The 21,385-nt window shown below is 38.0% G+C and overlaps 1 protein-coding gene across 4 annotated transcripts in view; it reads left to right on the plus strand.

Moving 5' to 3' along the window:
* LOC134751512 (forkhead box protein P1) overlaps positions 1–21,385 on the plus strand; it is a 90,646-nt gene that overhangs the window by 17,445 nt on the left and 51,816 nt on the right. For all 4 annotated transcript variants that reach the window (XM_063686940.1, XM_063686941.1, XM_063686942.1 and 1 more), the window contains exons 2-3: positions 8,404–8,577; positions 15,822–15,851. In XM_063686940.1, the coding sequence (XP_063543010.1) occupies positions 8,530–8,577; positions 15,822–15,851 (78 nt within the window). In that variant the 5' untranslated portion in view covers positions 8,404–8,529. The remainder of the gene's footprint in view (positions 1–8,403; positions 8,578–15,821; positions 15,852–21,385) is intronic.

Consider the following 21,385-nt stretch of genomic DNA (forward strand, 5'->3'; position numbering starts at 1 on the left):
GAGGCGAATTCACACTTACATTTGACACCGAAATGTTAGGTATCAATATCATTTTGTTCTCATTCGCCAGTGCGTCTCGCTCGCGCTAATTCATGTACGGACAAGTCCGAGCGAAATAAACGCGGGAATGATAAACTAAATGACATACTTTAGAAATCGTTTATAATACTTTATATGTCAACGTAGGTACAGTCAAAGGGCATAAATATAAATATATACATTCCCAGTTTCAAAAATACATATTTTCGAGCCATTTGTCTGGGTCGATATTTTTGCCTTCGACTGTACTTTTCATTATTAACATAAATAATCCTAAATGCATCGTAATTGGTTATCTCTATGGGAGGCGGAGTTTAGCTCGCTAGTAAGGCGCTATTTCCATATAGCTTCAATTAGAAATCAACCTTATCGACAATCGACAATGTGGTACCTTTTGGTTGAAAACGTCACAAATGTTTCTGATGTGGTTCACCGAGAACGTCCCCGATTGTACGTTGGCTTGTAAAGATATGTTTGTGAATTCGACGGGTCCTATCTTGGGAATTTATCGACACTAGTTTCTCGTGTCCCATCCCTACGGTTAAGAAACGCGAGCATTTTCCCATCACCATTGTTCCGCTCCGCAACAAACAACCTTACATAACCCATTCTCATGTATTACATTACATTTACTTGTTTTAGCACATTTTATTAACATCAATCTGCATTATGTATCTGCAAATAGTTTTAAATTAAATTAACTTGTAATTTATTAATGTTAACTTTCTTATAAGTTTTAGGGTTCCGTAGTCAAAGGGTAAAAACCGGACCCTATTACTAAGACTACTGTCCGTCTGTCTGTCTGTTCGTCTGCCTGTCACCAGGCTGTATGTCATGAACCGTGATAGTTACACAGGTGAAATTTTCACAGGTGATTGTGTTTCTGTTGCCGCTATAACAACAAATACTAAAAAGCACGGAACCCTCGGCGGGCGAGTCCGACTCGCACTTGGCCGGTTTTTAGTTTTTAATTTAATTGTTATGCGATATATATCTCTCCATTTGCGTCAGAAGTTTCTAAAGCAGGCGAATAATTATCATTTTACACAAATAGTTGTACTTGATACTTTTGATATGAAGCTGATAACGTTATTTTACCCGGTTACATCAAGATATAACCAAATTTCGATACAAGATTATAGAGAATCAGGTTTAAAGATAAGCAACATAAGCATAGACAAAGGAGTACAAGTAGCTAAGCGGGTGAGGTGGTCAAAATGATCTCCACAGCGCTCTTACGCTGCGGCTTACGGCGAACAACTCGCGAACGCGAAGCGAAGCGGCACGACGTGGCGCGGCGGGCCCACCAATCAGAACCGGTTTTTTGCAAAAACTTAGAAATAAGCAAATATTTCGAATTATTTTATAAATGTAGGGCTCAGTTGTGTTTTTAACACATGCTGTCGGCAGTAGGTACATTATGCGGTGTCTACGAAGGCAAACTTTAACGTAATTATACATATAATTATTATAGGTATATTACGATGGCAAACGTTCGAAAAACGCTGTCGAAACTATGATACCAATGATACTATGATGCCGACTGTACGCTTGTTTGCCACCAGCGGTTAATGAAAAAACCTTGTCTCATCTCATCGTTATCCAATAACTCCATTTTCAGCGACCGAAAGACAGAAAACAGAATTTATTACCGGCTTGGGCGCGCAAACAACAACATTTTTGTATACCGTTCACATACAGCTGTGAAAACACGCACACACACACAACAACCAGGAAATGTCTAGCGAAAAGCAAACAAGGGTCTTTTGTGTTGTGTAAACAAAATGGCGGCACATTCCTAACATTTAACAAGCACCGGTGAATTGACTTTTCAAAACAACCAATTATGTCCTGACCCTTACGGCCGTAACAACGTTGCGTAATCCTAGAGCGCACTTTATACTAGTTTTTATATAGCCTTGAACTAACTAGCTTGGTATGCGTTTGAAATGACATCATGTATGCAATGCAACAGGCGTGACGCGACGAAAAAATGGTACAGGTTAAGTTCGCTAGATGGCACCAATAAACTAAGTTGTCTGTTGGTATGAGGCCTGTGGTTATAGTTTGGAGCTTAAGTCATAGATGGCGCGCGATTTAATTCTTAATAATTTGAGGATTTTTTGACTGACTAGGCAAATAAGTTTCTTTTTTCGAACTTTACTGTCAAAACGATTAGCCACTATAGAATCTATATCACGGTCATGGTCAAGTTACATACTCTTCATATTTCTTTCGGATTTATTAAATATGTATAAATAAAATTGTGTCTGAAAATAAATGCGGTCTAGCAAAGATAGATATAACTCCGTAATAGATGGATACAGTCTAAGGGTAAAACGAGCCTCGAAAATCAAGAAAATTTGATTCTCGTTCAGAGGGCGCTACTAGTTTTGGCCTACAGTCGTATAGATGGCGTTGACGGTTTCGTTTGTTATTTAACAATTTTAACGCATATCAGTGAAAGAACATGGGTCAAAATCATAAAAATTATTAATGCAAATAAAAAAAATCATTTATCTATATTTAAATACATTCTATCGTATTTTTATAAATCTTCATTTTTAGTTTTAAAGTGTGTCGACAGATGGCAGTGAATTTACTGGGGTTACAAAATTTACTATGACAGTACCGCCCTATAGTATAAGTTACTCTATGGGTCTTTCTTGATTTCCGAGGCACGTTTTTTCCTTAAACTTTACTTACCTTACCTTTAGTTACATATAGTAGTTACCTTTGTTTTTACTAACAAGGAAAGGTAGAGTTAGACCAAGATAAGTCTGCAACGATTTTGATAGCACACGCAGTGCAAGTGTTATTTATATGTCATCATTTGAAGTTTGAAGTTTACAATAACACTTGCACTGCGTGTTCTATCAAAATCGTTCCAGACTTTTCTTGGTTTAACCAAAGATAGATATAACTCCGTAATAGATGGATACAGTCTAAGGAAAAAACGTGCCTCGAAAATCCACGAAAATTTGATTCTCGTTCAGAGGGCGCTACTAGCTTTGGCCTACGGTCGTATAGATGGCGTTGACGGTTTCGTTTGTTATTTAACAATTTTAACGCATATCAGTGAAAGAACATGAGTCAAAATCATAAAAATAATTAATGCAAATAAAAAAAATCATTTATCCATATTTAAATACATTTTATCGTATTTTTATAAATCTTCTTTTTTAGTTTTAAAGTGTGTCGACAGATGGCAGTGAATTTACTGGGGTTACAAAATTTCCTATGACAGTACCGCTCTAGTATAAGTTACTCTATGGTTTAACTCTACCCTGACCGACCTGCCCGGCTTCGATTCGATTTATTTTGACTTATATTAAATAATAGTCTAAAACGAAAGACACGTATACTCTGACACACCCACTTAGTAGAAAAAGGCGCGAAATTCAAATTTTCTACGAGACGTCAATTCAGGCCTAGATTTTTTAAATTTGCTGCCTTTTTCTACGTTTGAGGCCAGAGTATATTTATACGTATCAACCAATTATCTCATTGTAACATATTTTAAGCAAATAAAGAATATTTATTATTATTACTATTAGGAGAAATTATCCTCCAGGTACTGAAAAATGACTAAACCGACTTTCGAAAGTGACTTGAAAAAGGGTCGATGTAATAAGCACTTTTAATGCTTAACCTCATTGCGAATAGCATTAAAATTGATCGTTCCAATGAATGAACTGAACTGAATCACATCAGCGAGTTGATAAGCGAAAGAAAGATGTTTATGTGATGAAGTGTAAATAAAGAACAACCGAGATAAGGAATTGTGTTGCGATAAACATGGATAAACTTATAGGTACATACTATGTACTATGATACTATGCACAAAGATAGATATAACTCCGTAATAGATGGATACAGTCTAAGCAAAGAGGATATAATAAGATAGAGCGGTACTGTCATAGTAAATTTTGTAACCACTGTAAATTCACTGCCATCTATCGACATACTTTAAAACTAAAAATGAAGATTTATAAAAATACGTTAAAATGTATTTAAATATGGATAAATGATTTTTTTATTTGCATTAATTATTTTTATTATTTTGACCAGTTCTTTCACTGATATGCGTTAAAATTATAAATAACAAACGAAACCGTCAACGCTCTCTATACGAGAGTAGGCCAAAACTAGTGGCGCCATCTGAACGAGAATCAAATTTTCTTGATTTTCGAGGCACGTTTTTTCCTTAGACTGTATCCATCTATTACGGAGTTATATCTATCTTTGCCACTGTAAATTCACTGCCATCTATCGACATACTTTAAAACTAAAAATAATGATTTATAAAAATACGTTAAAATGTATTTAAATATGGATAAATGATTTTTTTATTTGCATTAATTATTTTTTATTATTTTGACCCATGTTCTTTCACTGATGTGCGTTAAAATTATAAATAACAAACGAAACCGTCAACGCCCTCTATACGAGAGTAGGCCAAAGCTAGTGGCGCCATCTGATCGAGAATCAAATTTTCGTGATTTTCGAGGCACGTTTTTTCCTTAGACTGTATCCATCTATTACGGAGTTATATCTATCTTTGGTCATTTATCTATATTTAAATACATATTATCGTATTTTTATAAATCTTCATTTTTAGTTTTAAAGTGTATCGTTAGATGGCAGTGAATTTACTGGGGTTACAAAATTTACTATGACAGTACCGCTCTAGTATAAGTTACTCTATGATCTTTGCTAACCATTACATTACACCAAACTGAATGTATGTGCAGTTTCACGCCATCTAGCGACAAATCCAGGAACTTTTCAAACGCCCGTTTGGTTTGACAGTTTATTTCGGTAGCTATTAGGACTAGCACAATAATGTTATGACTGGTTGTTTATCGAAACCCGAGGCCCGGGCGGGTCGTGGCCCAAACAAGGATTGTTATAACACGCCGAATCAACAGCGTTTTATTGTTGCCAACACGGTCGTAAACAAATGTTGTGTCGCGAATGACGACGAGCTGATTAATACAACTTATATAGTAGATTGATGAAAGGCATTCATTCCAGCCGAGGTATTTTGGCGCTCAAACGCAGTGAGAGCGAAAATAGTCCGAGGCTGAAATTATGCCTTTCACCCGAGTTAAACACTCTACTTTTCATTTCGAATACGAGGAAAGTAAAATGAATGTTTTTTTTAAAAACATGACTTAAGTATACATTTTTATAGTATTTCTTGAAGGTACTTCCAATTAACAATTTAGGCAAAAGTATCGTTATTTATGGAATGGAGAGTCAAATATCAGAATGGAAATTGTATAACAATTTTTTTTTATACCACGTCGGTGGCAATCAAGCATACGGCCCGCCTGATGGTAAGAAAATACCGTAGCCTATGGACGCCTGCAACACCAGAGATATTACACGCGCGTTGCCGACCCTTCAAAAACCTGTACAACCCTTTTTGAAGAACTCCATATCTACTGTAGTGAGTGTAGCCCCTCGGGAAAACCTCGGCAGGAAAACAAATCCATTTAAACTCAAATTTCAATTGCTCCTCGTAATTTTTTTTAAAATGCTCTAGTGCAGAGTCTGCACTGCAGACACGTATCATTTTCTACACACCTTTTAGAACAAAAATGACCCTCTTTCAGAGCATGAGAAATGAAAAATCAATTTAATCAGTAGAAAAAGGCGGCAAATATTAAAAATGGCGATCTCCCATACTGCTTTCAAATTTCGCGTCAATCCAACCATCCCATTGACTTTCTATGCATCGACGTTACCCACGAAGTTTCTTAAGAAGGCTTAGTTTTTATTTATTTTTATTGCGCAAAATTACTTATTGTTTCGTCCCAAATTGCTCCGAAATGGGACATCACTTTTTTACGAAAAACCATATAGGTACAGTCAAGTCAAATATGTGTACGCTCTTACACCTTTTGTTCACATATTTTTGAGCCATTTGTCTGGATCGATATTTTTGCCTTCGACTGTACTTACTTGAAAGGGACGGTTTTGGCTTAAGAGAAACCCTCTGCTTCTGCCTGTATTAATATGGTTTTCAGCAAATAGGCTGTGACAGTCGGACAGATAGACGTACACGCAGGAATGATCCTATGAGGGCCCTTTTTAGGGTTCCGTACCCAAAGGGTAAAAACGGGACCCTATTACTAAGACTCCGCTGTCCGTCTGTCCGTCTGTTTGTCTGTCACCAGGCTGTATCTCATGAACCGTGATAGCTAGACAATTCAAATTTTCACAGATGATGTATTTCTGTTGCCGCTATAACAACAAATAATAAAAAGTACGGAACCCTTGGTGGGCAAGTCCGACTCGCACTTGGCCGGTTTTTTATCCTTTTGAGGTACGGAACACTAAAAATAGTTTTTCCTAGGCCTAAGAAATATTAAGGGTCACACGTATGTTTAAATTGTTTAATGTTCGACCGGATGATGAAGATTGTACCCTTTGTTTTGGTCAGGTGTTGCTTTTGCAATTAGTCATAGATAAGATTGCAAGCATGACAATATTTAAAAATAATAGTAATTGTTTACGTAACGCTGATCGTAGGTAAAACTCAATTTAGACGGCTTAGAAGTGTTGAGGTTCTGTACGAGTGAAAAGAGTGTTTTGGCGAATTATTTACTTACTCTGCTATTTGTACTATACAGGATGGATTCCTCACAGACAATAAAGATTATGATTATGTGACCTCTACCTATATGCATCAATTTAACCATTTTTAGTGCTTCGTACAAAACTTAGTTCATGAAGCATTTATGGGATCACTTCGGTTTTGGTATCGGTTAAATGCGTTTTTTATGTAGGTCAAGTGTTTCACTATTGGAAAAACGAAGAATATTTTTAGTTCCTACGTTCCCTTTCAAAAATCTTTGTAGAAATAATTACTTATTTCTTTGCCGGTCCAGCATGTAAGTTTCTGTGTCTTTTAGGGCAGGGGTCGGCAACCGGCGGCCCGCGGGCCGCATGCGGCCCGCGTACCGCTCGCTTGCGGCCCGCAAGCCTCCGGGTTACATCAGTCCTACGTCACTAAAGTGATCGAGTGAAAAAGAAAAGTCTTTTATTTCAATTTAATTATTTGGAGTTGGGTTGGGTTATCACAAGATATATATTCAATGTGCTGATCACTCAATATGCACAGACGTGCCAATATGAGTCTCTGCCTATCGCAATGTAAGAGCGCGCGAAGCACGCTGAATGTCGGGTTTCGCCCGATCTTTAAGTGTGGAGGGTTCGCTGGATGTCGCCCGATTTTTAAGGGCGCCCTGCATGTAAAAGCGCGCATCGTTGAATGTCAGGCTTCGCCCGACCTTTAAGTGTGAGGGGCACCGCAGGCGCCCTGTATGTAAGAACGCGCGAAGGGCGCTGAATAACTGTGCGGGACGCCGTAGGCGCCCTGCATGTAAGAGCGCTGAATAAGTGTGAGGAACGCTGCAGGAGCCCTGCATGTAAGACGATGAGGGGCGCCCTGTATGTAAGCACTCACGAAGCGCGATCTGAATTTCGGCACTCTTTTTGACAAACGACAATGTAAGTACCTTTTGACAAATAAAATCACGAATTATTAACAGTGTGCGGCCCGCTGCAATTTTGCTAACCGCTATGTGGCCCTTGGCTGCTAAAAGGTTGCCGACCCCTGTTTTAGGGTATCTCTAGGGTATCTATAGGACAAACTCGTATCGTACTTTGTTGCATGCAGGAAAATTAAAAGTGCAAATACTGATAATGACAACAGTTGAAGGAAAGGTAATCTGAATTGCAGAAGGGCCGAGTGTGAAGTACTTGGACGTAGCGTACTTTTAAGTAGGTGTGTTTTTTGACAATGAATAACAATGATTACAAAATGAAATTATTTTTTAATTAGTTGAGTAATATTATAAAAGACTACAATATCTTTTTAGATACTGTCAATTTGTTATAGCACAGCTGGTCCTTATTATAACAAGTAGAATCAAAGAAAAGAAAAATTGTCGGCGGTTAGTCTTCGATATACCTACCCTATATCACTCTCACAACTGAGACCAATTTACCTATAATGACACCTCATACATATATTGTAATTCACGGTATATACTGTAGGTCGACACAAAGAATGACACATAGGTTCATACAAACATACACATACCCGAAAGACATAACATAACCCTTTTCGGTAGTCGGGTAAACATTCGCTTTCGTTACAAGTTACGATATCTACTTAGGGTAAGCCGCTTGAACTAATATTCGATTTTGGTGCATGTTTCGGACAAATATATTTTCTTGAACCTGTTAAAAGTCTTTGACTCCTCAACCCACTAAGGAACCCTTCTAACCCGCATACAAACACGCGCACAGGACTGTAAAGTTTATTATTGTTATTTCTTTCTGTTACAGATTGTATTCAAAACATTCGCCGGGCTCCGGCGCTGGCGCATTCGGAGCACGAGTGCAGCCCGGTGTGCCACAAGGCAGTGTGCTGGGGCCGGTATTATATGTGAAGTGCTGTACTGATTGTGCTGGATGTGTCTCCAGAAGGATGACAGTGGTGACATAGATGCCGATGTGACGGTGAGTGTTAAACCCCTTTAGAAAATAATAATACAAATGATTATAGAACAATTGCCTTACAGTTAGTTACAATAATTGCCAGTTCAACATCTTTTGAGGCAATTAAAAAGAGCAATATGTAGGTAACTTTTAAAAATTTCTATACTTTATCTTTTTTTACAATATGTGTCCGCGGCCGGCAAAACGTCCCACTTTGTCGTTTACCAAATCGTCTTACGTAATAAACGAATACCCTAAGGTATTTAGAACAGAACCAGTATACAAAGTATCATAACAACCGGTGTAGCGGTTACGAAGAAATTAACAAATTACGATTTTTGACTTTGGAGCGGCCTGTATGTGTTAGTAGCTCCTGAGGTAATAAATAGTATATGAAACCTTCTTCGACCTTTTTTAATAATCTTCTTTATTTATGACACTAATAAGTGTAATACAGTGTAATAAGATTCTGACTTTTGACAAATGTCATCATTGCCGCACATTTGGAACAAATTGTCAAAAGCACAGCCAATGATTAATACAGTATGTTTCTTTTTGTTGCCGATTATTAAAAATAACTTTTGTATGTTTTTTATATATTTTATTCTACTTAAAAAAATATTAACGTTAGAGCATTCCTGAGAAGTAACCCTACGTGGGATTTCAGGGTTTGTCCAATGGCTAAGGACACCCTGTACATTATTTCATCACAGTCCGCTAAGCCAACCGTCTAGCTACTTCACAAATCATTTTCCTTTTCACTGAAAAACCGTTTTTATCTACAATAATAGGGTATTGAATAGGATTCAATTCGAGCCGTGACTAGGCTAAATAGCCCATGACTTGGCAAAAATTTGGATCAAAACATATTTTGATCAGCTCTCCCTTCGATTTTGAAAATCTTAGTGAAAGAATTTTCAGAGCAATTTTTAAAGGAGTCGAGACCATGGATGTAATAGAGCGGCACTGTCATAGTAAATTTTGTAACCAAAGTAAATTCACTGCCATCTATCGACACACTTTAAAACTAAAAATGAAGATTTATAAAAATAAGATAAAATGTATTTAAATATGGATAAATGATTTTTTTTATTTGCATTAATTATTTTTATATGCTTTCACCCATGTTCACTAATATGCGTTAAAATTGTTAAATAACAAACGAAACGGTCAACGCCATCTATACGAGAGTAGGCCAAAGGTAGTGTCGTCATCTGATCGAGAATCAAATTTTCGTCATTTTCGAGGCACGTTTTTTTTCTTAGACTGTATCTATTACGGAGTTATATCTATCTTTGATTAAGTAAATGGAGGTAGATATGGCACCCGGCGCTCGATCGTGAGCCATCATCAAATATAGGTTCCGGAACCTATATTGAGTAAGTGGTACGGCTGACCCCAATGTGTCAAGATTGTCACAATCATCTATTAAATTCATCTATTGCCTGCATTTTAGTTTTGTCAACTATGAACGTCACGCGTCTATTATTAATAAAAGATCATTGGTCGAGAAATTGGTAAATTATAATGAGGCCAATGTGGAGAAAGAGCGTCTACAACTTATAAGGTATAACCATTTACAAGCTCTTTCTTCGCTTTTAACTCTCGTTTGTAGGTACAGTCAAGGGCATAAATATATATACATTTCAAAAGTTTCAAAAATATGTGTACGCTCTTACACCTTAGACAATAAAGTGGTGTTCACATATTTTTAAGCCATTTGTCTGGATCGATATTTTTGCTTACTGTACATACATATACTCCACAATCTCTACATACAGATTTTTATTTTTTAGTTTTTAGTAAATAACTCGTAAACGGTAGCCCATAGCAAAAAATAGTCTTGTACGTAAATATTCTATATATACAAAATTTCCTACAAAATAGATATAGGGTGTCGCAAAAATACCACATCAAACTGACACTAGAGGTATAGGACACCCTAAGAGAATCCTAAAATATCGGCTTGTTTGTTTTTTATTATATAATATTTAAAATATTAGTTCTCGCGATCATCACCCGACGAAGAGGTATTTAACCTGAAAACGTCACTGATCTCTATACATATATGTGTCCTCTCTAATTACTTCCCTCCCTGCCCCTCCTCTCAAATAAGGTATACAAAATAAACTGAAACTACAGTTTGTACATGATACCAACCCAATAATCAAACAACCAAAATCCAACGCCCGCACCAAAACGTGCCCGAATATTTATAAAATAAACCGCTGTCGTCCAAGCAATCGATTGGTGTTTTCAATCGATTTTCTTGTTTATAATATCGATGGACGATCGATACACCGTTTAGTTTATCTTCTCGGTTATTCCGAGTTTACGTTTGGTTTTTGTTTTTTTAAAACAGAGAATTGTTTTTGAATTTCGAATTACATCTGAGATTGGGATAACGGCTGAGGTTTTGTTATTGTTATTATAGCTTCTGACCGGCTAAGGTGCAGTGAGTTCTGCAGCGGTATCATGGTCGCATTTTTATCACCTGTCATGCCATGCGTCACTTTCGCACTTACATATTTGTTAGAACGTGACAGGCATGGTGACAAATGATAAAGAGCCGATCATCTTAGCCCTACGGCAGTGAGCGGACGGTCGACCGTGCCCGGGATCGCGGTTATCATTTTTATTAAGAAGCTATTTTTAACAAAAATAAAAGAAGCAATCGATGAGTTCTATCAAAAATTTAATAATATTACGCATTTTTAGTACTAATTTTCATGCTTATATAGTTTGTCTAAGGACTGTCTCATTTCAAACATAGACAAGAGAGAATCATACTATCTTTGTCTTACAAAGGAAAGGGATGAGTATAATTTTCCTGGTTGTTACTGACTGACAAATTGGTTTGACCAACTATAGTTACAAATTTTTAACGGTGCGTGCGTAGGTCTAGACCTATGTTCGTGATTAGTTTCTATCGAGCGAAAATTATTTAATCAGGTTTTGAATCGAATGAAGTTACTAGAGCGGTTTCAAAATTGCTATATATATTTTTTGGCAACCGTATTATGATCTGAAAAAAGCGCTACGATTTTTCGAAAACTGCTGGCTAATATAAAACCCTTAGAGAGCTAACTCTGCATGCCATTTGCAATAACAAAGTGTGGAATAGTTATTTGTTATACAAGGGTGCAAAGTTGTATTTTACCCGCGAGTGTGGAATTGAAACACGAGCAAGCGAAAGGATTCTATAGTTGAACCACGAGGGAAGCGAGTGGTTCTAAAATAGAATCCTGAGCGTAGCGAGTGTTTTAACACACGAGAAGTAAAATACATTTGCACCCGTGTGTAACACAAAACTTTTCCCCTCACTATAGCGAGGAAAGTGCAACATCCACAGGCGTTAGATCATCTTCATCAACTGGAATCACTCATTTTTTTACGATATTATAACAAAAAATTCGGAAATTCTGTACTTTTACGTGAGAAGTTTTTAAGTAAAATTTTTGTTGACAATGTTGACATTTCTGACGTATGAAATGTCAATGATGCGTTTTGAAATTGCATCGACTTAACTTGTGCGTTCAGAATTATATTTATTATAATTATTAAAAAACAAACGTTTATTATGGAATTTTCAGGTTTATGACTTAAAATCATTAAATAAAGCTAAATCAGGTATTTTTTATTAAATTCTCAAACCATTTATTTAATGATAATTAATATCGAACGAACCATTATTATGAGCGTTTTACGTTTTGTTATCTGTCAAGCTACTTAAACACGCTCCATACAAGGTCAAATTACTTTCCCCACTAGTGGATAAAATGCGTTTTTCCCCGCTTGTTTTAAAGGATAAAAGACGGCTGTCCGAGCTAGTGAGGGGAAAAAGTCATTATTAATGTCAAATTAATACGAAATGATGCCGTTTGTAATGACAACTCCATTACTTTGCCCTATTCAAAGTTTGTAGACAGTTAGCTTAGACGAATCCTAAAAGTTATGATCGTAATTAGCAATGTGCAAAAGAAAATTTTCAAAAATTGCAGTTCGCATGAAATGTTTTCGGTATTTTTTCTGCACGTTTAATGCTAAACCTTCTTCTTCTTTGTGTTAGGGGCTATAATCATAATCATAATATTTTTATTCAAAATAGATTCATACAGAACACTTTTTGAAAGTCAAAAAATTGTTAAATGTTGTTGTTGTTAAAGTGTTAATTGTTGTGTTGTTGTATTGTTGTTGTTGTTATAAGGCTCCAAAGCCCATGTATCACTGCGACCATCCCTGATCTATTGTGATCGCCACCTACTACAACTCTCGATCCAAACCTGCAACTTCAAACAGCTGCAGGATCTTTTTGATCTCGAGAGTTTAACTCCTCCGGGCGCAATATATGTTCGCCCAGGATTAAGTCACGAGTACGCATTAGGCAAGGGCACTGTGAGGATGTGTAGGGGCGTCTCCTCTGCCTCCATACAGAGTCTGCACCGCCCCATGTCACGTTTCCCCATAGTGTGCATGTGCTTATTTAGGCCGCAGTGCCCGGTAAGCAACCTTACCAAGTTGCGCAGTTGGATCCTAGACTAAGGCGTTCGAAGACGCCTTTTTGCTGAACGCCTTGGTGAGCGCTTTGGAATGGTTCAAGCCTGGTTTTTCCCTCCAGAGTTGAATGGTTTTGTAGTGACAGTAGGTCTTTAGGGTGAGCCGCGTTAGGGAATACCACAAAACGGCTCAGGACAGTTCTTCCCCTTAGTTCTTCCCGCTTAACCTTCTTACAGTTTTATTTTATTTTTATTTTATTTATTGGAGAAACAACAGAGGTATGCGACAGGATAATATGTTACATTGTTAGGTACAGTCTCCATCAGATATATCGGAGCGGCCAAGGTGCTCACAAATATCTGAACACGCCTCTATTATCAAGGCGTTAGGTGCGTGTTCAGATATTTTTGAGCACCTCGACCGCTCCGATATATCTGATGGCGACTGTACATATATGATTGAGATGAACACTTACTTCCTTAAACGCTCTCACTAAAACATACTTAAAATAAACGGACAACAAAAAGGTAAGGTAAAGTAAGGTAAAGGCAAAGATAGATATAACTCCGTAATAGATGGATACAGTCTAAGGAAAAAACGTGCCTCAAAAATCAAGAAAATTTGATTCTCGTTCAGAGGGCGCTACTAGTTTTGGCCTACAGTCGTATAGATGGCGTTGACGGTTTCGTTTGTTATTTAACAATTTTAACGCATATCTGTGAAAGAACATCGGTCAAAATCATAAAAATAATTAATGCAAATAAAAAAAAACATTTATCTATATTTAAATACATTCTATCGTATTTTTATAAATTTTCATTTTTAGTTTTTATGTGTGTCGACAGATGGCAGTGAATTTACTGGGGTTACAAAATTTACTATGACAGTACCGCTCTAGTATAAGTTACTCTATGGTACATATATGATTGAGATGAACACTTACTTCCCTCTTACTTCTTTCTCTTACTTCTCTCTTCCCTTTCATTAAACGCTCTCACTAAAACATACTTAAAATAAACGGACAACAAAACGGTAAGGTAAAGTAAGGTAAAGGTAAGGCAGTTAAGCGGGATTTACATTACGAAATTAGTGTCATACATGTTGAAATCTGTTTGAAACGAATCTTTATTGTTTACACTTTACGTGATAGTTGTAATATAGACGAATGTGTTATCATTGTTTACGTAGAGACCTATCTCCACCGATAACACGAACAGTAAACATAAACATGTGTTGGTATATTATGTATTTATCGTGTTTTATCTATTCAATAACATTGGTTAGGGCTGTCATACGATGCTGCTTGAGGTCGGTATGACGTAGTCATTTTAAATGATAATTTTTAGGGTTCCGTACCCAAAGGGTAAAAACGGGACCCTATTACCAAAGATAGATATAACTCCGTAATAGATGGATACAGTCTAAGGAAAAAACGTGCCTCGAAAATCAAGAAAATTTGATTCTCGTTCAGAGGGCGCTACTAGCTTTGGCCAACTTTCGTATAGATGGCGTTGACGGTTTCGTTTGTTATTTAACAATTTTAACGCATATCAGTGAAAGAACATGGGTCAAAATCATAAAAATTATTAATGCAAATAAAAAAAAACATTTATCCATATCTAAATACATTTTATCGTATTTTTAAAAATATTTATTTTTAGTTTTAAAGTGTGTCGACAGATGGCAGTGAATTTACTGGGGTTACAAAATTTACTATGACAGTACCGCTCTAGTATAAGTTACTCTATGCTATTACTAAGACTCCGCTGTCCGTCTGTTCGTCTGTCTGTCTGTCACCAGGCTGTATCTCATGAACCGTGATAGCTAGACAGTTGAAATTTTCACAGATGATGTATTTCTGTTGCCGCTATAACAACAAATACTAAAAAGTACGGGACCCTCGGTGCGCGAGTCCGACTCGCACTTGGCCGGTTTTTTTTTAGTTACACCAGTTTATACAATGAATACTCTTAAAGGGGTTGACAAGCGTCAAAGATTTTTTAGATGGCGCCAGCGTAGGTTTCCATAGGTTTCTAGTTTTGTTCTATGGGAATTGGCTTATAGGACTAGTACCTTACCTATGCAAGTCATAAAAAAAACCGGACAAGAGCAAGTCGGGCTCGAGCACCGAGGGTTCCGTACTTTTTAGTATTAGTTGTTATAGCGGCAACAGAAATACATCATCTGTGAAAATTTCAATGTGTAGCGAAGAATATTGTGCTTCACTCGGTGGCAAAATTTGTTTAACTCTCGTGCCTTGAAATCCTCACAACGCTCAAGATTCCACTTTTCGAATCTTTCACTTGCTCGAGTAGCAATTTGTATTAGCACAAGCGGTTAAACAACAACTTTGCCACCTTGTAAAACAAATAACTAGTGACCGGCCAACCCTACTGATCGTGGCATGGCGGATTTGGCGTATGCACTAAAACTGCTAAAATCAAAACGATCAAAATATTTAAATATGTAGTTGTTAATTTATGACTCGAGTTAGATTAAATGTGTCGTTTTCAAGCAAAAGGTACCACATTGACGCTTGCCATAAGGGCGCTCTGACAGGTTTTTCGTATAAAGATACAAGCAATTTTCGTCCTTATGTTAAGCGACAATGTGGTACCTTTTGATTAAAACTGTCAAAAATAAATATAAAATTGAAAATCTACTAACACTTTATTGAATAAAAATTATGTTACTAACTAAATACATATAAAAATATTAATAATTTGAAATATGAAAGCTTTCTAAAGTGTATATTGTTATTGTTTCAGAGACCAATGGTGCACCTACCTTTACTGCTGGTGAGTACAAGTACTCTTCTTTTTTCAGGTGCATCCACACCGCAATAAACTTTTCATTTCTCATGCTCTGAAAGAGGGTCATTGTTGTTCTAAAAGGTGTGCAGAAAATGATACGTAGAGCATTTTACATTCGAAGTACGATTTTTTATTTTTTTTACAATAAGCAATTAAATTTTGAGTGTAAATGAATTTTTTATACAATTTCCATTCTGATATTTAATTCCCCTTCCATAAATATCGATACTTTTGCCTAAATTGTTAATTGAAAGTACCCTCAACAAAAACTGTAAAGAATTATACTTAGTCATGTTTAAAAAAAACATTCATTTTACTTTTCTCGTATTCGAAATGAAAAGTAGAGTGTTTAACTCGGGTGAAAGGCATCATTTCAGCCTCGGACCATTGGCGCTCTCACTGCGTTCGAGCGTCAAAATACCTCGGCAGGAATGAGTGCCTTTCATCCCTTGGTTAACAATATACTATTTGTGGAACAACACAAAACAGTAACTAACTAGGTAAGTTACCTAATATTACTGTTACTTACTGTTTTTATTTTTATTTAATTTTAAGGTTCACCAACAGTTATTACATTGAAACTTACGTCTATACAAACACAAACATTAATACATGCAGAATATTTGTAGGTGCAGGAATGGCCTTATCTTGGTTAGACATCGTGGGTGTTTGGGCGATGAGCTTGATTAAAACACTATGTGATCAACTAGCACTTTAATTTACAGGGTAACAACCAATAAATCACCAAATGTGACGCCCCATGGCTAAAGGTACCCTTTTCATGTGGGACGCCACAAATATTTACTAAATTCACACTCGTTATCAATTTAGGCAATAACTTAACAATAAATCAACATATATCCACTAAATTCACACTCGTTATCAATCCAGGCAAGAACTTAACTAAATTAGGACGTATAATGCAACTATTAGCGATTCGTCGAGGACGTGGTGCCCGTGCGACCGTTGTTTTTCTTATTATTCAACTTGATCAGCGTTACGTCATAACGGTCGCGCGGCTACCATCGATACGACGCTTCGCTAGAGCGAACCTACTACAGCAGGCGAGCAAGTTCGCTCTTGATCAAATAGATGGCGCCACGTTGGGCGCCGTTACCTCACTACAATCGATAGAACAATCAGCTAGCGAATTCACTACGTTATCGGAGTAACTTCGATCTTATTTGGGTAGATGGCGCTACTGCTAAGCGCCGTCACGGCCAAACTGACTGTCGACCGTCCTCGGGCGATATTCTGCGAGTGGTCCTGCAACAAACCAACAACTGACCTATCTATCCGCTCGTCCAACCTGACAAGCTTATATAAGCAAACACGGTAAAAACCTTTATTCAATATCCTCTCTCCTTTTTTTTATCGTTATGCTCTTGTTGTCTTGGACCGGACGAGTGTGTCCCTTCGATCAGCGATAACTTTGTGAAAAGCAGGGCCTGACCCGGACGACACTGTCCCTTCGACCAATCAACCCACAAGCAACATATTCAGAATAGAGAAGTGCATCCCTTCAACCAAAGACCCTTTGGCCCGGACGACACTCTCTAGCAACCATCACATCTAAAAGTCTGGACCGGACGAGTGCATCGCTAACCAGACTCTGGCGTCGAAAGCACTGTCCTTTCGACCAACTTTGCAGCATCATTATAACCATATATAAAACAAATTACATGGAAATAATTATATGTATAGTAGCTAAAACTACAGAGTATCTTGTTCAGCATGGACTTCAACTTCACACTGTACTTCCATCGTCTCAGGATCGGAACATACACTATCGGTATCGGAACCTGCAGTAACTGTTTCAGATCGACTTACAGATATGGTGTCTGAACATGCAATTAAAGTGTCACAACTATTTCTAGATATTCTATCATCATTACTGTCTAATTCTAAACTATCTTCAACATTAATTGACGCCGTCACGGTCTCCTCTTCATTTAATAAACTAGTTGAAATCTCAAGTAAACCTTCGTGCCCTGGAGGTACTGCGCGCAAATTTTCATGAGCATATTTAAATATACGATTGGGATTATTTAAGCTCTTTAGCTCATACCTATCATTATCAAGAACTGCGGTTATAAGATACGGACCTTTAAATTTTCTAGCTAATTTTGTTTGACTGCGTTCACTACTTTTTATAAATACGAACTCTCCTTTAGAAAACGGTTTGATGATCGCACGACCGCGATTAAAACGTTCGATTTCTGATGTCGCAGCTCTGTTAATGTTATTTAAAGCATCCTCTCTGATAACATTAAGGTCCAACCGTGTGTGAGAATTTGTTGGAACAGGGTCTATACTCGATATTCCTAATGATTGAGCCTGAATCCCGAACATCAGTTCCGTGGGGGTATATTTAGTTACAGCAGACCTAGTGCTATTTATCGCGAGCTGTACATTCCCTAATTCGTCACGCCAGGTTTTATTTGCATCGTTTTCTATAATTGTGAGCAGGCTTTTTAAGGTTCGCATCACGCGCTCGACCTGACCATTAGCCCTACTGGATCCCGTCGCAATAAAGTGAAGCTCAATATTGTTCTTAGAACAATAGGTTTTAAATTCCGAGCTAACATAACAACTGCCTTGATCTGCTATCAGGCGTTTCGGGGCCCCAAAAAGGGAAACAGCCCTGTCAAGCGCTTTGACAGCACTATTTGCATCGAGAGATGTAGTGTGCTCAAGAAGCACGTACTTAGTAAACGCGTCAATTATAACCGAACAGTATTCCTTCCGGTCACTCTTCCCACTCAACTTTCCAGTAAAGTCCACATGAACAGTGTGCCAAGGCACCGGGATTTTTGGTATCGGATGTAGTTGAATAGGTTGAGCACCGGAAATACCTTTTGATGACTTGCAAACTATACAAGAGTCAATAAATTTGCGTACGCATTTTGACATTTGGGGAAACCAATACTGTTCGTATAATTTGTCTAGGGTCTTATCTTTGCCTAAATGTTGTATTTCATTGTGAATATGATTTATCAGTGTCCAAATCAGGGAACGTGGAACTACTGGCAACCACGAGACGATTTTATTTCGCACTACTTTTCTGTAAAGTATTCCATCCCGGACGTCATATGTATGTGCTACAGTTTCAGGCAGCTGGTCGTTATTGAATTTTGTGATCAAATCCTGAACTTCACTGTCCCGTTTCTGCTCAACCGATAACCAACCCTGATGAAGTTCAACAAATTGAACCGATTTAGTTTCTGCTTTAGCACAACTTGAAGCATCTACTAAGGGTGTCAAATTTCGAGAGAAGTAGTCGGCGTGCTCCATTCCACGGCCTTCACGGTAAATGATATCAAAGTCGTACGCCTGTAAATAAGCCCACCAACGATGAACACGTGGCGTAAGGTCGACCTTGGATTTTGACGCTTTAAGGGAATTGCAGTCAGTATATACCTGAAACCGGCGACCATAAAGGTAATGGCGGAAGTGTTCTACTGCGCGTACTACTGCAAGAGTTTCTAACTCGTACGAATGATACCGCGATTCAACTTCTGACGTACGTCTGCTGAAATACTCTACGACGTGAGGTAAATTATCTTTCCTTTGAATAAGGATCGCGCCATAACCCTCAGAACTCGCATCAGTGTGGAGTTCCACAGGCAAATCAGGATTGAAAATTGTCAAAACTGGCTCAGATGTTAAAATACTAACAATCGAATCACGAATCTTTTCGTGTTGTGAGGTCCATTGAATAGGTCCTTTCAATTTTGTCAAAGGGTACAGTGGACCGGCCAAATGAGAGAAGTTTGGAATGAATTTGCGGAAGTAAGAGGCAAGCCCCAGGAACTGTCTCACCTGTGTTGCCGTTTTGGGTTGGGGGGAGTCTATCAGAGCTTGGATTTTTCGTGCGTTCGGTCTGACCTTGCCAGATTGAATAGAATAACCTAGGTAATTAACGTTTTGTTTCATAAAGTGACATTTTCGCAAGTTGAACGAAAACCCAGCCTGAGAGAGTGCTGCTAAAACATCGTCAAGGCGCTGTAATCCCTCGGTTACAGAAGTTGAGTGACACAGAACGTCGTCCATGTATATCAGAGGTCTGTCCTTAAGGTGTTGTAATGCCTTCGTAATACACCTCTGAAACACAGAAGGTGCATTGCGCAAACCAAACGGCATGGCAAGGTATTCATATTGGCCCTCAGGTGTTACGAAGGCCGTTTTTTTCTATAGATTCAGGATGAATTGGAATTTGGTGGAATCCTGATGCCATGTCCAAGGATGAGAAATACTTGGAACCTGACAGATGGTCAATTTGTTCCTCAATACGAGGCAGCGGGTAATGTTCTGGACGTGTGTTGGCATTGAGCCCGCGATAATCTACACAAAGCCTATCTGAATCGTCCTTTTTCTTTACTAGTAGTATTGGGCTGGCAAAAGGTGAAGTGCTTTCCCTAATCACCCCAGATTCTAAAAGCTGCTCAACCTTTTCCCGAACTATTTGTTTTTCAATTGGTGCTAATCTATAAGGACGCCGTTTTACAATTTTGCTCTCGTCAATTAAGTCTATTTTGAGTTCTCCCGTTGTGACACGATTATTAGGTACACCATCAGTAAAATGTTCAGCATATTTATTGAGCACTTTTAGAAGAGCATCTTTATCTTCCCCTTGTAAATCAGTATCGACATCTGTAATTGCCTTTTTGGTAGATAGATCGCATAAATTTGCCCTTTTTTTGTAGTTAAATATTAATATATCATCGTCTACATAAACGCTAATTCCTTGCTTTAAAATATCCCTACCAATTATAACCGGCATTGATAAAACGTTATCAGGCACAACATGAAATAACAGCGTCGCAGCAACTTTACCAATTACAACCTTACTGAGGATCTGAGACATACATCTTACTTCATCTTCTCCTATACCGCTAAGATATACTAAATCATCGCACGCAGTACCCGGGAAAAACTTACAATAGCTTTCTCTTACAAGACAACAAGCTGACCCGCTATCAAATAAAAAGGAGACACGCTCACCGGAAGATGTATCCAAGGTTCCCCTCGAGGATCGATGCTCACACAGGTTGACAGTTTTGACCACGGCCGCTTTACTGCTGCTTCTGTCTGGACAAGCAGGAGCCAAGTGCCCAGGTTTGCCGCATGAGTAACAGGATACAGCAGGTGCTTTGTCAACTTGACGCGTCGATTTCACAGAATCCTGTGACTTAGATGTTCCAGGCGCGGAGTCTTCTTGTCGTCGTTTCCTACAATCAGCTTGTCGATGCCCTGCTAGGCCACAATAATGACATTTACCAGTAAATTTATCATTGGCAGTGCGAGGGCGTTTTATTTCTGGTTCCAGCTTATCGGTTCCTTCATGTCGTCGCTTTAGAGATATTCCACCGAGTATTCTAAAAAGTTGGGCTCTGGTTGTGATCGTATGAGCATTTAATTCACGACGTATGAGGCTATCTTTTTGGCATAACAACGAAATCACGAAGCCAGTTATTATTTCTTCAAGCATTTCTAATTTGGGGATGCGGTCAATCAAA

The sequence above is a fragment of the Cydia strobilella genome, chromosome 22, assembly GCF_947568885.1.
Source record: "Cydia strobilella chromosome 22, ilCydStro3.1, whole genome shotgun sequence".
Classification (NCBI taxonomy): Eukaryota; Metazoa; Arthropoda; class Insecta; order Lepidoptera; family Tortricidae; genus Cydia; species Cydia strobilella.